Genomic DNA, 17,467 nt, shown 5'->3' on the forward strand with positions numbered 1-17,467 from the left:
CAGGGGACTGTGAGCCCTCTGTGCCAGCAGGCTGCAGCTTCTTCCTCGCTCTTCCCATGTGCCCGCTCTGCCCTGGGGTGCCTTGGCCCTGCTCTACCCTTGGCTGTGGCCTGGAGATGTTGGTAAGTAAAAGTCACACACTTTGTTTCTGCCCCAGAGCAGAAGAGGCTGCAGCCAGCAGGATGCCTGATTTGTCCTGCAGGTGTGGTGTTTGTAGCTGCTTCCTGGCCGGGGGGCCTTGCTGCTGGGTTCCTGTCATGTCGCAGCACTCTCTCCCCTCTGAGGCTGGTGATGCTGCCAGGCCTCCTTGGCCCCAACCTCAGCTGGCCAACGCTGTCTGTGTGCGATTTGGAGCTGGTCTCCTGGGGAGGGGACAGCAGGCATCGCAGGAAGGGTTGGTGCTCTAGGAAGGGTTGGGCCTCTGTGGGGCAGTCAAGACCTGGGTACCAGTTTCCTCACCTGTGGTTTTGCATTTTTGAGCCCTGGTCTCCTGCCTTTCTTCCCACAGCAGAGGGCTTGTTAGGGAGAGGAGGTTGTTGTCAGGTCCTTTCAGGTTCCTGCACTCAGGACTGCTTGACCTGGTGGTCTTGGGGGTTTAACAGCTCTTGGCATGGCTCCCAGCCCCATGTTGAACCAGGCTAACCACTTGGCATCTGTGAAGTCCTGCAGCTGAGTGCTGCAGTTAGTGGTGGGTGTGCGTGTGCGTGTGTGTGTGTGTGTGTGTGTGTGTGTACACACAACCCTGTTGCTAACCCTGACACATGCTGATTGCTTCAAAGGCCCCTTGCTCTTGTGATGTGAATAATTGCTCTTTCTGCACCATCTCCTGTGACTTGGGAGGGCAGTGTGTCACATCTCCAGAAGAAGGCAGGCCAGGCTATTTAACCGTCTCTCTCTCTCTCTCTCTCTCTCTCTCTCTCTCTCTCTCTCTCTCTCTCTCTCTCTCTCTCTCTCTCTCTCTCCCTGCTGCTCCAGGACTATGCTGTCCTCTCCACTTTTGATGGGGGATGGACCAGAAACACATGCAATAGTCTAGACACAGGCACCCAGCCACTTTGTGCCGTGGCACAGTGTGTACTCAGTTTAAATCATTAGTCCTTTTCTAATAATTTCTATTTTACTTTTGGAAAAAGGGTGAGAAGCAGGGCAATGGACCTGCTGAGCAGGGTAGCAGTGGTCTTGGCAAGCTGTCCCAATGCTCCCCATAGCCCTTGCCTACAACTACCAGCTAGCTCCCCTTGCTGTGTGTGGGCAGGCATGTGCATGTGTGACACTAGGGCTGGTTCCCATGTACTGTGACAGCATTTCGGCTGCTCTGCTAGTGTGATAGAGGGCCACCAAGTCCTTCTCACCTCGTCTCAGCTGGTTTTCTTGTGTGCTGAGCTCGGTTGCATAGGCACATCAGGACACATGGTTGCTGCTGTGTGCTCTGGCTGTGGCTATGCTGAACACCACAGCCTTGTTCAGTTTCCTACAGGACTCCGCTGGCACCGTTTGTGCAGCTGTTCCTGGCTTTAACCAGCCATCATTGCAGTGAGCGGACTGCTTCACCACACACCACCTTGGCCTTAAATGCTCTGTGTGTGTGTGTGTGTGTGTGTGTGTGTGTGTGTGTATATGCGCGCGCACGTGCACATGCACGCACATGTGTGCACGCTGGGGGGGGGGGGGGGGGGGGGCTTTTGCCAAGACAGCCGTTCTAGCCATACACAAGCCAGCAACTGGTTCACCATCACCTGCACATGTGCTAACATTTTCCAACACCTCTTAAGCTGCTGTGGCAGGTTTGCACTACATGTGCCACACAGTCCCTTCCTTGTGCCACTGCATTACAACTCAATGCCAGTGCTAGCAGTGGCTGTCAAGGGTAGAGCAGCCCAGAAGCCTTTGCAGCCACAGTGGCAACTCCAGACCGTGCTCAGCACCCACTGTGGTGCTGGTGCCGCAGTATCTGGGTGTGCAGAGTTCAAGCAGGCAGCAATGTCTGTGGGTCCCTGGGCTTCACCTGCTCCCCCCCTCACCCTGTCCCCATTGCCCACGTTTGCTTTGTCCCCCGCTGGGCTCACTCTGAACACTCGCTTTTATGCACCTCACATACCACCTTTGTCTGGCATTTCTGCTGCCTCTCCCGTGCAGTGCTTGTCTCTGCAGCTCTCCAACCTGTCCTGGTATGAAAATAGAGTTGTTTTGGTTTGTTTTGCCTCAACACCCAGCCCCGAGTTTACATTTAACATGCCAGACTTCTGTGGTCTTTCATTTGGCCACAACCACTGTATCTTGACATATGGCTTGTCCTCTTTCTACCTGGCTCCTTGACTCCACTGTGCAGTTATGCTGCTTTGTTTCTGTGTTTGCACCTTTGGTCTGTTTAAAGGCTTCATGCTAGGAGAGATGTGTCTGCAGTGACCACTGGGATAGCACCACCAAACAGCAGAGCTTTTTTTTTTTTTTTTTTTTTTTTTTTAAAACAAACCTCTTTTTGTGTTGTGTTGCCCTGATATCTCTAATTATTTAATGCACCTCCCCTACAAACAAAAGTAAAAGCTGTTAAAACGAGATGGCTTGGCATAAAGTTACCTCTTCTCTGGAGCTACACCTGTGCTCCCTGCAGCCTGAGTTACAGCACTGCACAGCAGGCCTTGGACCCCCCCCCCCCCCCCCAACCACCACCACCATGAAGGTGCTTTTGCTTCTCAAAGCATCTGTGCCATCCAGTACCCCTTGCTTCACCTGACTGCAAAGCAGCACAGCCCTCTCCTGCCAGCAGCCTGCTGCCATCTGGCCTCATCATCCTTCCCAGCCCTGCTGCATGGATGGTTCTGCTCCCTGCATCCTGCTTAGTGTGTGCAAAGAAAGCACGTGTGGTGCCATCCTCAATGGGAAAGGTCTGTAACTGCTCTGCACTTACTTACCTGCAACTCATCCAGCAGCACAACATGGCCCAGCCTGCAGCACCCGCACCCCCCCTCAAAAGCCAGAAAGAGATGTGGGACAGCCTGGGAGACCTGCTCCAGCAAAGCATGTGCTCCTCTGACACCTCTGGCGAGAACAGCTCTCCCTCTAAGGCAGGGCACACATGAAGGCAAGAGGCACTGGCACGCATCTCTCTCTCTCTCTCTCTCTCTCTCTCTCTCTCTCTCTCTCTCACACACACACACACACACACACACACACACACGCTTGCACAGACCTGCAACTTTGCGAGAACAATACTGCCTTTGAGCCAGGATGCTTTTATTGAAAAGACCTGCCACAGGGAGTCGCTTACTCTACCCTTTCCCCACCTAGTTCTGCAGCAGGAGTTGAGCAGCACCCAGAATGAAGAGTCCTGAAAGTGCTTTGCTGGGAGGTTTATTCCTGGAAGACGCTGGATCCTTGATGCTTGAATCTAGGGCTGCAGAGCCAGCACCCCAGCTCAGTTGCACACCGTGGAGCAGAGAGCATGGAAGGCAGAGCAGCAGTGAGGCCACCAGCTGCCATCTCTGCAGCAGAGGGGCTCCTCATGTCCCCCCCCTCAGCAGGAGGGCATGACTGGGCCAGGCACCACCAGGTCTTGGCCTCTGACACCAAGCAGTGCAGATACTCAGTGACAGACTTCTGCCTGCAGGTGCTGGGGAGCACACAAACACAGTCCAGATGCCACCTATTCTGCAGCCCCAGTGTGGTCAATGGCTCATGCTGTCCTTGCATGGTCAGGCAGACTGGACAGATCGCAGCGAGCCAGAGGTCTACCGGCTCTGGGCATGTACGGCCAGCCCTTTCCCACAGGTCTGTGTTGCACCAGCCAGCCTGGGGAAGGACACGGGGCCAGCTCCGGAAGAGAGCATCAGCAATGACCACATGCCAGCAGGAAGGAAGGGGCCAGGAGCAGGACTTGACACTGTCAGAGCTGGAGTTGTCCCCAGAGCAGTGATGGGCTCCGCAGTGCACATCCTGCTGAGCCAGTCGAGACCTTGCTGGGTCTCACTACACCATCTCCAGGCAGCACAAGCATCACATGGCTCACAGGGTGCTCAGCAGCTCCCCCACAACTAGCTTGAGCTTGCCAGGACTATTTTCCTACTGGGGAAATGGCAATACCACAGTCGTGCCCTCACCCTGCCTGCCCCCATGGCTTTGTGGGGCTCACATCACCCCATAAGGCTGCTCTCCCATCTGCTGGCACTCCCTGCCCCAGCTGTGCACTCTGCAGCCCAGCCAGGCTCTGCAGCACCACTGGCTCATTATGCTCTGTGTCCTTCTTCCCACGGCAGGGAAAGGCCTTGGGAGACCCCTGCACTGCTGCAACTGGGTGCAGAGGAGCCCCATGCCCCAGCAGGGACCTCCTGTGCCTACTGGGCCCAGCCCCACAGACAAACCCTCCTGCCACCTCACCACAACTTCCCGGGTGGCATTGGGGCGAGCGCCTGCACTGCCCCATCCCCTCCTCCCGAAAGGGGAACCAGCTCTCACCCCTCACAGGCAGCCTTCTGAGCCCAGACGCAGTGGCCAAGAGTAGGGCCTGCTCCAGGCTGCCTGCTGGGCAGGAGTCTGGTGTCATGCGGCTGCACCCAGGCCTTTGGCCGAGTTAGCAGGCAGGAATGCTGCCTCCCCTTGGGGCTGCAAGCAGGAAGGAGCACCAGCCTCTCTGCTCCCCCAGGCCTGCCCCCCCGGGCTGGGGTTGTGGCTCCCCCTCCTTGCTCAGCTCCGTGCTCCTCAGTGGCAGGGGAGCAGGGCCAGGCACGCAGGATAGCTGGGGCCACGCACTGCATGCACGGCTCCAAGCTGGCTCCATGCACATCCCCGGACAGGCGCCCTCGGGAAAGCGTAAGTTCTGATATGCAGATCTTCGCATGCAGAATGCCAGGCTGGGCGCCCAATGCTGCCTCTTCTTCCCAGGCCTGTTTTCAGCTCTGGCAGGATGCCCAGGACCCCAGATGCCAAGGTGGTGCTGCACTTTTACACCTCGATAATATTGACAGAGGGGGACTTCTTCTATGGGAGAAAAATCTGCTTTAAGGTCTCGCTTTGCTAAGCCCTTGGGATGCAGACCCTGCAGCAGAGTCCCCTGCCTACCCTGGCAGGCACCAAGACCAGCAGGCCTCCTCCACAAAGGGGCTGCCAGCTGCGGCTGGGCCCTCTGCCCCAGGCGGCTGTTTGGGTGCTGCTGCAGAGATCTGGCTTCAGCATCTCCCTAAGGAGACCAAGGGGACCAACCCTGAAACGCCAGGAGATGGAGCCCTTTGCACTGAGCTACCCTCCTGGCAGAAGGGTCAAGTAACTCAGCTACATCATCCTGCCTCACCCCAGGTGAGCCCCATCAACAACACTGCACCCCACTGCCCAGGAAACCCTTCTGCCCACTGCTGTGCCCTAATGCTCCCAGGTGAACCAGGCATCCTGCCTCACATTCTCTGCCTCCAGGGCTTGCAGACCTCTGGCAGTGGACTTCTGCCCTGTCCTAGTAGTAGCTGTGCTACACTTGATGCCCTTGGACAGGAGATAGGTGCAGAGCTCAGAACAGAAAAAAGTAACTGAGTGGTTAGGAGGACATCTGCCATGGGGCAGAGAATCCATGAAGTGTGGGATGACAGGAGTGGAGGGACAGATGAGGTCTGCTGAATGCCAGGAACATCCCCGACAGCTCTGGAGCATACCAAGGGAATTAAAGGCCGCGTGCAGTGAGGTGGGCTTTCTCAAACACCGTCACAAGCAGGAGCCTTCCTTTACACTAAAAAGACCGTGCTCACTTAATAGCACAGCAGATAAGTGAATTCAGAGAAGTTGCTGGAAAGGGAAGGGGTCCTGCCTGCTGCACATACATTTTGTAGCTCAGCCCGAGCCCAATGAAGCAGGGTGCAGGAGGTGAGAGTCCTCATGGCCATACTCTGCAATAGGACTCAGTCCAAGAGCTGCACTGCTGTCTGCTACTTTGCAGCAGCTGTGTCCTAAAGCCAGTAGGGGAAGGGGTTACAGAGCACAATTACATCACTGCTTTTTATTTCCTACACCTTCTTTCCAGCTTTGTAATCAAGGACTGTGAGGATAAACTTGCAGTGTTGTCATCTGCAAGAACGCCAGGAATCTGGTGAACACAAAGAGACACACTGAGGTGCAACAGCCCTGTGTAGGTGAAGATCATAGCGAGCAGCAGGAAGGGGCTTGTGCACCTGCCTTCACAGCCCAGTACAAGTGGGGTCAGTTTGGAGGAGGGATCCAAGAGGAGGGCAAGAAGTAATTGCAGAGCTGCAGAATGTAGAGGAGGAGAGAGTACTGGGGGTTTGAGGTCCAGACAAGGAAGTTTATGCCTCCAGCATCTGCTGGGAACCAAAGAGACATGGAAACAGAGGAGCAGGTGGGCACCATGGAAAGTGGAGCTGGCACCACTGACAGAGGAGGCAGATGAGATGCGAGGACAAGCCTAATGCAAAGTCCCATTACAGCATGCACACCAGGGTTATAAATCACTGTCCTTGTCAGGCATCAAAGGGAGAAGAGCCAGGTACCAAGGGAACAGCCAGGTGAAATGGGCCACTCTCTCCCCACCCAAAACCTGTCACAGGCACTGCATTGGAGCGGGGAGAAGGCTCTGGGGTCCTTCCCAAGAACAACCCATGTGTTGATGGTCTAGAACAGGCCCTGGTGAAGGCTGAAAGCCATCAGAGATGGGCCAGTGCAGGAACTGCAGGAACAGAAGCCCAGCTTGGCTGCCTCCTGCCTGAACAGGCCAAAGCTGGACCTGTTCATGGGATGCAGAAGAGGTGCAGCCTTGGAGGAGCATAGTGACAGGGCAAGGTGCTGGCTGCTGCAGTGGGAAGACAAAGACCACCCTGCAACATGGGAGCCATCCCAGCCGATGTATCCTGCCCTCCCTTCTGCTGTTTCTTCTGCAACCACCCACAGGGCGCACACAGCCCCAGCCAGGCCAGGGCTCACTGAAAAACCTGGTTTTTGGGGCAAGAGCACAAGCTGGGGCATTTCTGTTTCCAGAGAGAGACAGAGCCTGTCCAGCCAGCAAGCTATGGAAGACATTGCACACTGTCCCTCCCACCAACCCTCCCCACTCACCTTGCTCCGCAACAGCCCTCCAGTAGGCCGCTCTGGCGTGCTGTGCTCCGAGGATGGCTTCGTCTTCTCCTTGTTGTTGTTGGAGTCATTGTCCTTGATGATGTCGTATTGTCTGCAGAAGAGGGCGATCACCGCTGCAGAGAGAGAAGCAGGGGTGAAGGACTCCCTCACACTAACTGCCCCCTGCCTCCCCTCCCCAGAGCATCCCAGCTGGAGAGCAGGCAGGTCCAGGGCATTTCCAGGTGCTGGTCACCCCCATCCTCCATCTGCACAGGTGCGGCCAAGCAGTCTCCTCCAGCAGAGAAGGCATGGATATGGCTGCAGCAGTCAGGGTACGCATGAGGTGCGTGAGATGCTCAGTGCCAACAAGCCAATTTTTCAAGGACGAAGGCAGATGTTGAGGCACCTGGAGATGGACAGCCCTTGGGGTCAGTGAGCAGCTGAGCAGGTTTCTGAGCGTCTCCAGCAAGGCACTAAACTTACAGCCCTAGCAGTGTGGCCTGGTGCTTGCGGCCCTCAGGAGAGGCAGCCCTTGGTTTTGTCCTGCCCTGCAAACCGATTGTGGGGTCACTCTGACAGAGTTTTACAGTGCCTGTCTTACACACAGCATGTTCCACATCTTGTGACTCCGGACTCAGGACTCTAAAGCAATGTTTTGAACAGTAATTGCTAGATGTGTTGGACCCATTCAGTGCACAGGTGTGTTATGACAGCCACCTGCAGACTGGATCTGATTTCTCCCCATTGGTACCCCGACACACCGATCTGCACTGGGTGTGCAATCACCAGCAGCCATTTTGTGTTTTCCTCCAGTGCACTACAAAAGTGTTCAAGGTCAAGACAAGGAGAGACTTCTGCAAGATATCACTAGAAAATCCTCATTTAATTTACTGGACAGGGGACAAACAATTTCCCATTCACAGCAGCTGTGTGTGTAACCAGTCAGGAGCTGCCTGTTATCCCCAAGCTTCCTTGCTCCCAGGGCAAGCTTCTGTTTCCCAGAGCACTGTCTTTAATCAGGTGCTGTGCAGGAGGAGCTCACACATCTTACAGTTTAAGTAGATTGTGGCACAGCCACTACCAGCCAGCAGCAATATTACCAAAAAGATGTCAAACAAGCTAACTAAGGTCCGAATTACATGCTCGTTAATGCCATCTGTGGTGCTCCTACCCTGTAATTCTGTATTGCTTGTGTCCCACCTTGTCTCTTGCTCTTCCAGCACAGCAGCCAGGCCATATGCTCCATGCTGTCACTGTATGCAGTGGTGGCTGCAGATCCTCTTCACACCCTACTGGCTCAAGCTCCTACAGTGACTCCATGGACTCACTGGGAAGGAGGTTGCCAAGCCTGTATCTATATTCTTCTGCACCTTCTGAGCCCCACCTTCTTTGCAGACTACACATCATGCCCCTGTACCAACCCGCTGGGACACTGCTCACAGCACTTACCTGCCCACATGAGCAGCACAGCCACAATGATGATAATCTCGCCTGTCTGCAGCTGCCTGTCCTTGTCCAGCCCTTCCATGGTGATGTCACCTGTGGAGAAAAGCACACGGCAGGGCTGGCAGCAGTCACCCTCCCACCAAGACCTGCTCCATGGACCAGCAATATTCAAGGGTTTGAGAAGGAGCCCCCCAATGACAGACGCCCACTTCCCACGCCCCCAGACAAGGGCAGGTGCAACATGACCCCTTGCCTGGGGAGAGGACATGCAGCATCATGCTGACCTGTGTCAGACAAACCATTCTCCCTGCCAAAGGGTTTCAGGGATCCCAAAAGTTTGTGGAAGTTCAAGTGAGGACTGCACAATGCATGGAAAGGGAACTCATCGAGGTTACTCACTATGTAGGGACTAGAGTAGGCTGGGAAGGCCTCAAGTTGAAAAGAATATTGTGGAAAGTATCCTATGTACTTGCCCTGTTATACTCTTCCCAAGTCACTGGCTTATGGTTAGTGCTGGAGACAGGCTCCCAGGCCCGATGGACCCAGTCTGGGTATTGTCTCTCTTGGATTCATGATCAGCATTTAGGAGACCCTGAGGCAAGAGACACAACATGGATGTGAAGGGGAAAGGGGATGGCAGGGCTCTGGTGTTTGTCCTTCGGTAGCTTGCAGGATGGTAGATCTGAATGCCCATTCAATATTTGCTTTCTACAGACAGCAGTTTGGATGTGCTGGCCACAGCCCACTTAGCTGGATAGGTTGCCGAGACCTGGGATAGGACGGTGGGAAGTCAGGGTTCAGGGACAATATCATGAGCATAGTGGACACAACAGCAGCCTGTACAACCTTGCTGCCATGCAGTCTGCTGACCAGGGTAGCACCTTCCTCACAGTCTGCTGTGGAGATCTGCTATGGTGTGGAGATCTCCAGGTGTGGTGCCACCATTGACACCTGGGTGAGCTGGCAGAAACTGCCTCACCTTGGTTGGAGCTGTTGGAGGGGAGGCGGTCAGTCTCCTTCAGTGTCCGGAAGTGGACACGCTTGCTGGCCTGGCTTTCCCCATACAGGCCAATGCTCTGCACCTGGATGACGTAATCAGCATCTTCTGCCAGGTCCCACAGCACGCAGGCCCTGTTGGTGGTGTTCACCTCCCGGATGAAGCGCTGCATCTGTCCATCCTGCCTCTGCCAGAGTGAAGAGCTGTCAGCTCCCAGAGGCTGTTCCCAGCAGCACCAGGCACAGGCCCTGTTTGCAGGACTGTCCTGGGCACACTGCCCATGATCATCCCTTCCCAGGGGCTCATCCATCCCTGGGGTGGGCCAGGCTGGCCAGCACTTTGCTATGCAGTGTCCCTGCAATGCCCAGGAGCTAGGCATCTCCATGGAGAAGCCCCCACTACCTGGGGCTGTGGAAGTGGAGCAAGGCAGGCAAAGAAGGGTTATGTCAAGGCTGGAGTGCTGCCCTTATGCAGGGCAATTCCAGGAAGCCCTTGGAAGGACAGCCGCCCCCACGGTCTGGTGCCCCCCACCAGGACAGAGCTCTCAGATGGAGCACCCTGGCAAGAGCTGCCCAACAGCAGGGGTGGCCTCAGGCAGGTGCCAGAGGAGCTCCAAACTGTGGCAAAAGCCAGGGCGGACACAAGAGCATGCTGGTAATCATTGAGGGGGGGGTCCCCCAACCCCCTGGGGACAGAACCTCGATACCTGCTGTAAGATGGCGTAGCCGATGACCACATCTCCTTCAGGGACATCCCAAGAGACAGTGGCAGAATTCGCCTTCAGCTGTGTCACAGTCACGTTGACAGGGGATGGTGGCCTGTCTGGGGGAGCCAGGGATGGACCAAAACAGGGCACAGGAAAAGAGGCAAGGAAGATCTCTCAGAACATGCACTTACCCCTGTACCCCACCATGCAGGGCCATCCCCAACACCTGCCCACAGCAGGAGGTTTGCCAGGGCCACAGAGAGCAGCTTTTTTGGCAGGTCTGTCCCCAGGAGAGAAGCGGCACAGCAGGGCATGGGGCTGAGCCCCCACTAGCAAGTGATGTGCACAGCACAGCACTCCCCAGGCTGGTAGGCAGCTGCCTATGGTGCAGTGGGATGCAGGCAGAGCTGCTGCCTGCCTGCACAGGTGCCCCTCTATGGCATTACTTTGGCGGTGTTTGCTCGCTGCCCAGGGCTCTTCCCTGCCTGGCTGCTGGTGAGAAATGTGCTTGCTGGCACACCTTGCCCCTGCACTGTCCCATGGCAGAGAAGGAAGATAAGCTCGGGAGGCATCTGGCTGGCCGGCTCTTCCCTGGAGGGCCTGCTTGCAGGGGCTGACACAGACCAATGCATGTAATACATGTTCCATATAAAAGGATTTAGCAATGCTGACCACGTACAGCAGTGCAGGCTGCCAGACCCAGCTCAGGACATGAAGAGCCTTGGCAGGCTCCTTCCACCTCGCAGACATTGTAATGGAAAGTGCACAGAGGTCTGTCCTGAGCAACAACATTACATTACAACAAGCATTACACAGTTTAAGAGACCATCAGGGCAATTTAACTAGTCCCTGCAGTTAAAAGCACATACAGAGAAAAGCCCTTACAGCCAGTCTCGGAGCACTGCAGGGGCTCTGCCATCAGAGAGGAGGATGCCATTCACATAAGCTCTCCATGAGGGCAGCTGCTTGCAGGTCTGAGGTACCTTCACGGTCGAGCAGGACACTGCTGCTCAGACGTTAGTCTACTGGAAGGTTTACTGCATTCGGCTCCAGCAATAGCAGAAGCTGGGCTGCCTGACATGACCTGCTCCTGCTCAGCCCAGACAGGTACTAGAAGTCTTTCTTGGCAGGCAAGTCCCACATTTCTGTAGGGTCCAGAAAGTCCAAATAAACCCTACATTTAAGCAATTCTACAATCAAGACTGTGATGGTAAAATTAGGCTCCTCCAAGCTCTGGGGCTGCCCTGTGGATGCGCACATCACAGATGCCTGGCACACCACCCAGAACTGCGTAGGCAGCAGCACAGACACAGTATTTATATATCAACTGTGACAGAAAAATGGGGCAGCTTGGAATAAACACACTATGCAACTCAATCTGGCCATCTCATCTGCCTGGCATTACTCTCTGCTCTAGAGCAGGGAAGAAAGCCCAATACAGAGAGCAGAGGACAGAGCTGACTTTCCCAGCAGTGCAATGCCATGGACTGCAAAGCTGGCTGCAGTGAGGCAGCAACACTCAGTCATTGCTGTCCTGCGAGAAGCTGGCCTGGTTGTCCCACAGTCTGTATCAGTATCATTGTGAGATTTACACAGTACTAACTAGGACCACAGCAGGGTCCTACACAGGTACACGGACCTGCACACAAAGCCTTCTGCCTGAAAATTAGACACTGGAGTGCATGAAAAAAGACACAGAGGCTGCCGTTCCTGTGTCTTCTCTCTCTGTAAATAAGACAGTGTCCTTCTACAGGCTGCAAGCATGGCACAAGTTCAGTGTTGTGATTTATACCAGGAAAACAGAGCCCCAGAGGGCAATGGAGAACAGGAAAAAAGAAGACAGTAACCAAACTAAAAAAAAAAAAAAAAAGATAAGAGTGACAGGGAAAGGTAATTTCTTCAGGTCAGCTGTTAAAATGCATTCATTTGTATTTGAATATATCCAGTTCCATAACAGATCTAACCAGGAAAAGGCTGCAATTCCCTCTCTGGGAGATGTAGGACTGCGGTCTGCCAAGGACGAGTAAGAGGGACAGGAGGGTCACTCACAGAGCCCCAAAAGAAGCTCCCAGAGAGACTCTGGGGCTGAGTGTGTCCCCAGCCAGACCCTGCTGCATCATCAGGAGATACTGTCATTGAGCCAACATCAACAAGGACACCACAACGAGCCTTTTCTTCAGACCAGAAGGCTGAGGAACTGGACAGGATTCAAAGACGCTCAGGTATCTTCTATCCTGCGGAGAATGTGTCTCCTTAGAGTTTTGTCAGTGAGGATCCTGTTCATCAAATACATCTCTAACCTGTGAGAGAGAGTGTCTGACATGTCCATAGCTGCACAGCCCATTCTCCCAAAAGCCAAGAGGAAAGCAGGCTGAGCAGAGCTGTAGTCCCAAACCTGGCCATTGACTGGGGCCCTTGTATTCTGCGCAGACTGGTGCTGAGCTCCACATGGGTGTGCTCTGACTTTCTGGTCCAGCCATGGCCAGTGTGAGAGTGCTGCGCAACCAACAGCTGAGCTGCGGACAGTACCCTGTCAGCTAGTAAATATTCACTCTCTTGCCCTGTTCCAGGCAGAATTTGAAGGAAAGGTGCTGCCTGCAATATTTATCCCTGCCTCTAGGAGCAAGAGAGATGGTTGTCCAAGGCTATCACTATACTAGTAAATGTAATGGGGTCAGGAATGGCCCAGGAATCTAGTGATCTCTCCCACTGTATTAAAATGGTCCCTGGACTTCTTTGGCCTGAAGCAGCCAGCATGCACCCAAAACACTCTTGGGCATGGCTCAGGAGCTAGCACAAACCATTCACGGTTCCTAGTAGGCAGCACTGATATGCTCCCCTCTCTGGAAGTCAAGAGTTTAGTGCTATGAATGTAGCTAGACTTTGCCAGCCGGCCTCAGGCCAAGAACAGGATCTGGTGCTTCACAGGATGCATCTACACTAATAAATTAAGTAGTTTTTTACATCTAACAGAGTGGAAAAGGGTCTGAGCATGTCCAAAGCGGGTGGTTTGGCTTCCCACACCTTTAAGTGGACTTGGGAAAATTAAAACTAGGGTCTGAGATCTCCGCAATGTGAAAGTCAGTGGATGAAGTCAGTAGCAGGCTTCCTGGTCTGCACAGGAATTTTCTGGGCTTCTGCAGGGAGCTTAGCCTGGTCCAGCCCAGCTTTTCAGGCTGGGGATGCTGAGATGTGGCTCTGGGGCTGAGTCACTCTCTGATTTGAGAAAAAGAGCATTGCACTGATCCACGAGCCATGCTGTTGGGCCCACACGGGGCTGGGAGTATTGCTTGAACTGCACTTAGCCACAGCTCACGCAGGTCCTTTGTAAGGACCTTTACTCAATGGCAGCACCAATGTGCCCTGGAGTGAGTATCACCTTGATATGAAACTGCAAAGAGATTACAACTAGAGCCAGCAGGCTTTGCTCTGACACCCAGAGACAGTCTCCAAATGCCCCAGCTTGACAGAGAGGAGAGCAAGAGCACATGGGGGCAGAGCCACAGCAGGCACGGATGGTCAGACCTCATGTGTTGTAAACATGCCTCTTGCAGGCTTCAGGCAGACAGACCTGAACCTGCGTGACTGTGAGAGCTGAAGGCATCCAGGCTGCAGTTCTTCATGGGGAAAAATCAGTGTCACTTGGTCAGTTTTCAAGTGACACTGTGAAGACATTTCTGAGCACGTAGGATTTGCACACCTAGCAGGAAGAAACAGGAAAAGATCTAACGGCAGAAACTGAAACTAGAGAAGTTCACTCTAGAAACAAGGTGCAATGCTTAGCCTCCAAAGATGTGCAAGATGAGACCTCATTGGAAGTCATGAGGACAAGACCTTCAAAGCATAGCTCACACCACAGAAAGCTTTGTGTATTATCCCTCTGTCAAGTCTAATGTTCTCCAGCCTGCTCTATAGCTGAGGTCAAAGCAGGCTTATACCAGAACTGCTGCTGTAAAGATCTGTGAATGCAATGGCTCCCAAAAATTTACAGGCTGAAACCAACTATTAAAAACTTTCCTGTAAAGCCAGGATCCTCCAATACCCCACCAGGCTCTCTGGGAAAAGCATGCCACAGTTAAGCCCTGTCCAATGCATTAATCACTAATAATTCTGCATCATTTATAAGTTATTCTGTTTGCACTTTTGATTAAAGCCATATTAATAAGTGAGCACCACCACAGGAAGAGCAGTCATTTATGGCCTGATGCACCTTTTTCTAGTGTCAGTACAGCAATACATTTCTTTCAGGCCTGCCAAAGAGGTGGGAATAGTCAGTTCTGCACAGTGGATATGGCAGCACTGCAGGCTGAGGTTGGGTGGCAGGGAGGGCTGGCCTGTGGACAGCTGAGCATTGGACTAGAACTGCCCCACAACCTGGCTTGGCAGGCTGGAGAAGGAGCCGAACAGATGCCCCTCAGGAATGGCACTGGCATGTCTGCACAGGGACAAGGCAGAGCCCATTGGCGTCCTCCCCACCCTGTTGTGACTCCAGAGATGAGGACCTCGCCTGCCCCTTGGCCCATGCCCTTGGGTCTGCTGCTCAAGGGCACCCAGATTTTTGCCCAACTTATCGCTGCACTGGGGAGGCAAGCCTCAGACTGCATATCTAAAAATAAGTGTCCCCTTTTTATAACCCTGACTGCATTTCTTACGGAATCCTGAAGATCATAGTTTGCAAGGAAACTGCCAAGGGACACAAGGCCGAGCACAGAATGAAGCAGTTCCACCATGGCAGGGGGTTATCAGAACATGCCTCATACTGGTAATTTAAATTAATACATCAGTAATCCGACAAGGGGCAAATGGAGAGGCAGCAGAAGGTTGCCACTGACACAGGGTGTTCAGAGGAGTCACGGGAAGAAGGGGCAGAGACACCCTGGGTGACCTCGGCGTCAGCAAGCGCCAGCCCAGAGAAAGAAAGTCAGCAAGGCAGGAAGGCACGCGGGAATGCTAAGCACAGGGACGCGCGTGCAGCACCGAGCATCCCGACTCCGCAGGATGAGCTCCCTCGGGACCACCGCTCTGGCGAGGAGCACGGGTGGGAAACAGGCTCTCCTGCACAGGGAGATGCAGGGGCTGGTTTCCCCCGCCGCCTCGCGCAGAGATGCGGGGCTTCGCGAGCCAAAGGCGCAGGCAGCGATCCGGGGCGCCGGGCCCGGCAGAGCGGGCGCGGGTTGCCGGGGGCAGCGCGACGGCGCGGTTGCCCCGGGCCGGACCGGACCGAGCCCGCCGCGGCTCGCAGCGGCCAAAGGCAGGAACGGCCCCAGGGCCGCGGCAACCGGCCCGGCGCTCCCTGCCCGGGGCTGCCCGGGGATGGCGGGCCCCGGCGGAGCGGGAGGGAAGGCCACCCCGCGAGCGCGCCGCGCCGCGCCGGGCCGGGCACGTCGCCCTGCCCAGGAGGGGAAGGCGAAGGCTGCCCCGCGGGATGGGGCCTGGCGGGGGCCCCGGCCCGCGGCACCGGGCACCGAGGGGGGCGAAAGCAGCCCCGCGGGACGGGCCCGATCCCGGGGAGCGCGGCAGGCGCCGCGGCCAGCCCCGGGCCCCTCGCCCCGCCGGCGGGACCAGCCGCAGCGGCGGGGGCTGGGCACCCGCTCCCGGCCGCCCCGCCGGAGGAAGGAGCCCGGGAGACCGCGGGGAGTGGGGCCGCCCGCCGGCACCCCCGGCCCGCCCCGGCCGGGCACCTGCGGCCGGCGGCCCCGGCCCGGAGCGGGGCGCCGGTGCGGTGCGGCGCGGTGCGGCGCGGCTCGGCTCGGCCCGGCGCGGCTCGGCCCGGCGCCCCCTTTCCTCGCGCCGCCGCCCGCACTTACTGGTCCGCACGAGGCAGAGGTCGCAGCTGAAGAGCACCAGGACGGGGTTGAGGTACGCGGAGAAACGGGCCATGGCGGCGGGGCCGGCCCGGCACGGCACGGCCCGGCCCGGCACGGGAGGCCCGGACGGCGGCCGCGGCGCGGCCCTGGCACCGGCCCTGGCACCGGCCCGGCGCGGCTGCCTGCGCCGGGGGACGGAGCGGGGCCGAGCCCCGGCCGCAGCGCGGGGGGGGCGGGAACGGCCGCCCCGCCCCGCCCCCGCCGGGCCCGGCCCCGCCCCGCGCCACCGCCCACCGCCCCCCCGACCCCGCGGCTACGGCGGCGACCGCCAGCGGCGCCCGGGCCGGGCTCCCGTTAACGGCCCCGGCCGCCCCGGGCCGAACCCCGCAACCGCCCCGGGCCCCCACGGCCTCCCGGGCCGGACCCCACGACCGGGCCGGATGGCCGCAGCCGCCCCGGACCCTACAACAGTCCCGGCCTGGACCCCACAACCTCCCTGGGCCCCCACAGCCACCCCGGGTCGGACCCCACAGCCGCCCTGGGCTGGATCCCACAGCCACCCCAGCCAGATCCCCACAGCCGCCCTGGGCCCCCACGGCTGCCCCGGGCTGGATCCCCACAACTGCCCTGGGCTGGATCCCCACAGTCGCCCCGGGCCCCCACAACCGGTTTACACGGTCTGCGCTCGGCCCTCCGGGGGCTGCGCTGCCAGCCGAGCCCAGCACCCAGGCACCTCCTTTGCGCTCTCATGCCTGTCTCGTGTTGCACCAGCCGTCTGGTGGCGACACGTGTGTCCGCATTGTCCGGTGCTCTTACACGTGTGTGCTCGTGTTGAACCGGCACTCCCTCACCTGGGCCATGCGTCACGGCCCCTGTGGCATGTGTCCGTGTTGCACGGGCACGTGCTGGCTGCCCCTTTTGCATGCCGTGCTGTTTTTGGTATGTGCTGTCGTATGGACCCGTCACCAGCATCTCCTCTGTCGGGGAGGCTGCCCCCTACCCTGGAGGGTTTCTGCACTGGGCAGGCCTCGGGCTGGACCAGTGCTGACGGTCCACGTGCCATGTGTGACAGGGCATGTCATGGGAATGCACAGGGCTGTCCCATGCTCCCCCGCCCGACCTGCAGCAGGGACAGATGCTGGTGAGGCCATTGGTTGCCTTTCTGTATTGCAGAGGTCTCTCATGCCTCTGGGCCATGCTGCAGAAAGATCTTCAGAAGGATATGGAGCACATCTGTCCCGTAGCCCTATTGTCACCAATTTTGGTGACACTATCACTCCAGGAATTCATCACTCCATGCCTCAGGCACCACAGTGTTGAGCTGTGCAGCACATGGGCAGGTGGTGCCGGCCAAAGCCTCAGCCTCATGGGAGCTGGGGCCACCGAGTGCTCGCCCACCAACCTGGGCCATTCAGCACAGCTCCGCTGGTTCTCACTCTTGTGTGCTGTGACCGAGTGAGTTCA

General features: G+C 56.7%; 1 protein-coding gene across 1 annotated transcript; it reads right to left on the reverse strand.

Moving 5' to 3' along the window:
- Positions 1-3,229: 3,229 nt before the first annotated feature.
- On the reverse strand, positions 3,230-16,081 carry FNDC4 (fibronectin type III domain containing 4). Its single transcript, XM_067294911.1, has 6 exons — positions 16,004-16,081; positions 10,197-10,312; positions 9,473-9,677; positions 8,497-8,586; positions 7,048-7,181; positions 3,230-4,974 (listed from the first exon to the last, which is right to left on the reverse strand). The coding sequence occupies exons 1-6, from the start codon at positions 16,074-16,076 to the stop codon at positions 4,939-4,941; spliced, it is 654 nt and encodes a 217-aa protein (XP_067151012.1). The 5' UTR covers positions 16,077-16,081; the 3' UTR covers positions 3,230-4,938.
- Between the last annotated feature and the right edge of the window lie 1,386 nt (positions 16,082-17,467).

Source organism: Apteryx mantelli, chromosome 3 (assembly GCF_036417845.1).
Source record: "Apteryx mantelli isolate bAptMan1 chromosome 3, bAptMan1.hap1, whole genome shotgun sequence".
In the NCBI taxonomy this organism is placed as follows: domain Eukaryota; kingdom Metazoa; phylum Chordata; class Aves; order Apterygiformes; family Apterygidae; genus Apteryx; species Apteryx mantelli.

What these genes read in the sequence shown, in the direction of transcription:
- FNDC4 (XM_067294911.1), bottom strand. Translation starts at nt 16,076, where the DNA reads ATGGCCCGTTTCTCCGCGTACCTCAACCCCGTCCTGGTGCTCTTCAGC. An exon ending in TGTGCTGCTCATGTGGGCAG is followed by an intron (nt 7,182 to 8,496) that starts GTAAGTGCTGTG and finishes CTCTCTCTGCAG; the next exon opens with CGGTGATCGCCCTCTTCTGC. An exon ending in GAGGGCTGTTGCGGAGCAAG is followed by an intron (nt 4,975 to 7,047) that starts GTGAGTGGGGAG and finishes TTTCTCCCATAG; the next exon opens with AAGAAGTCCCCCTCTGTCAA.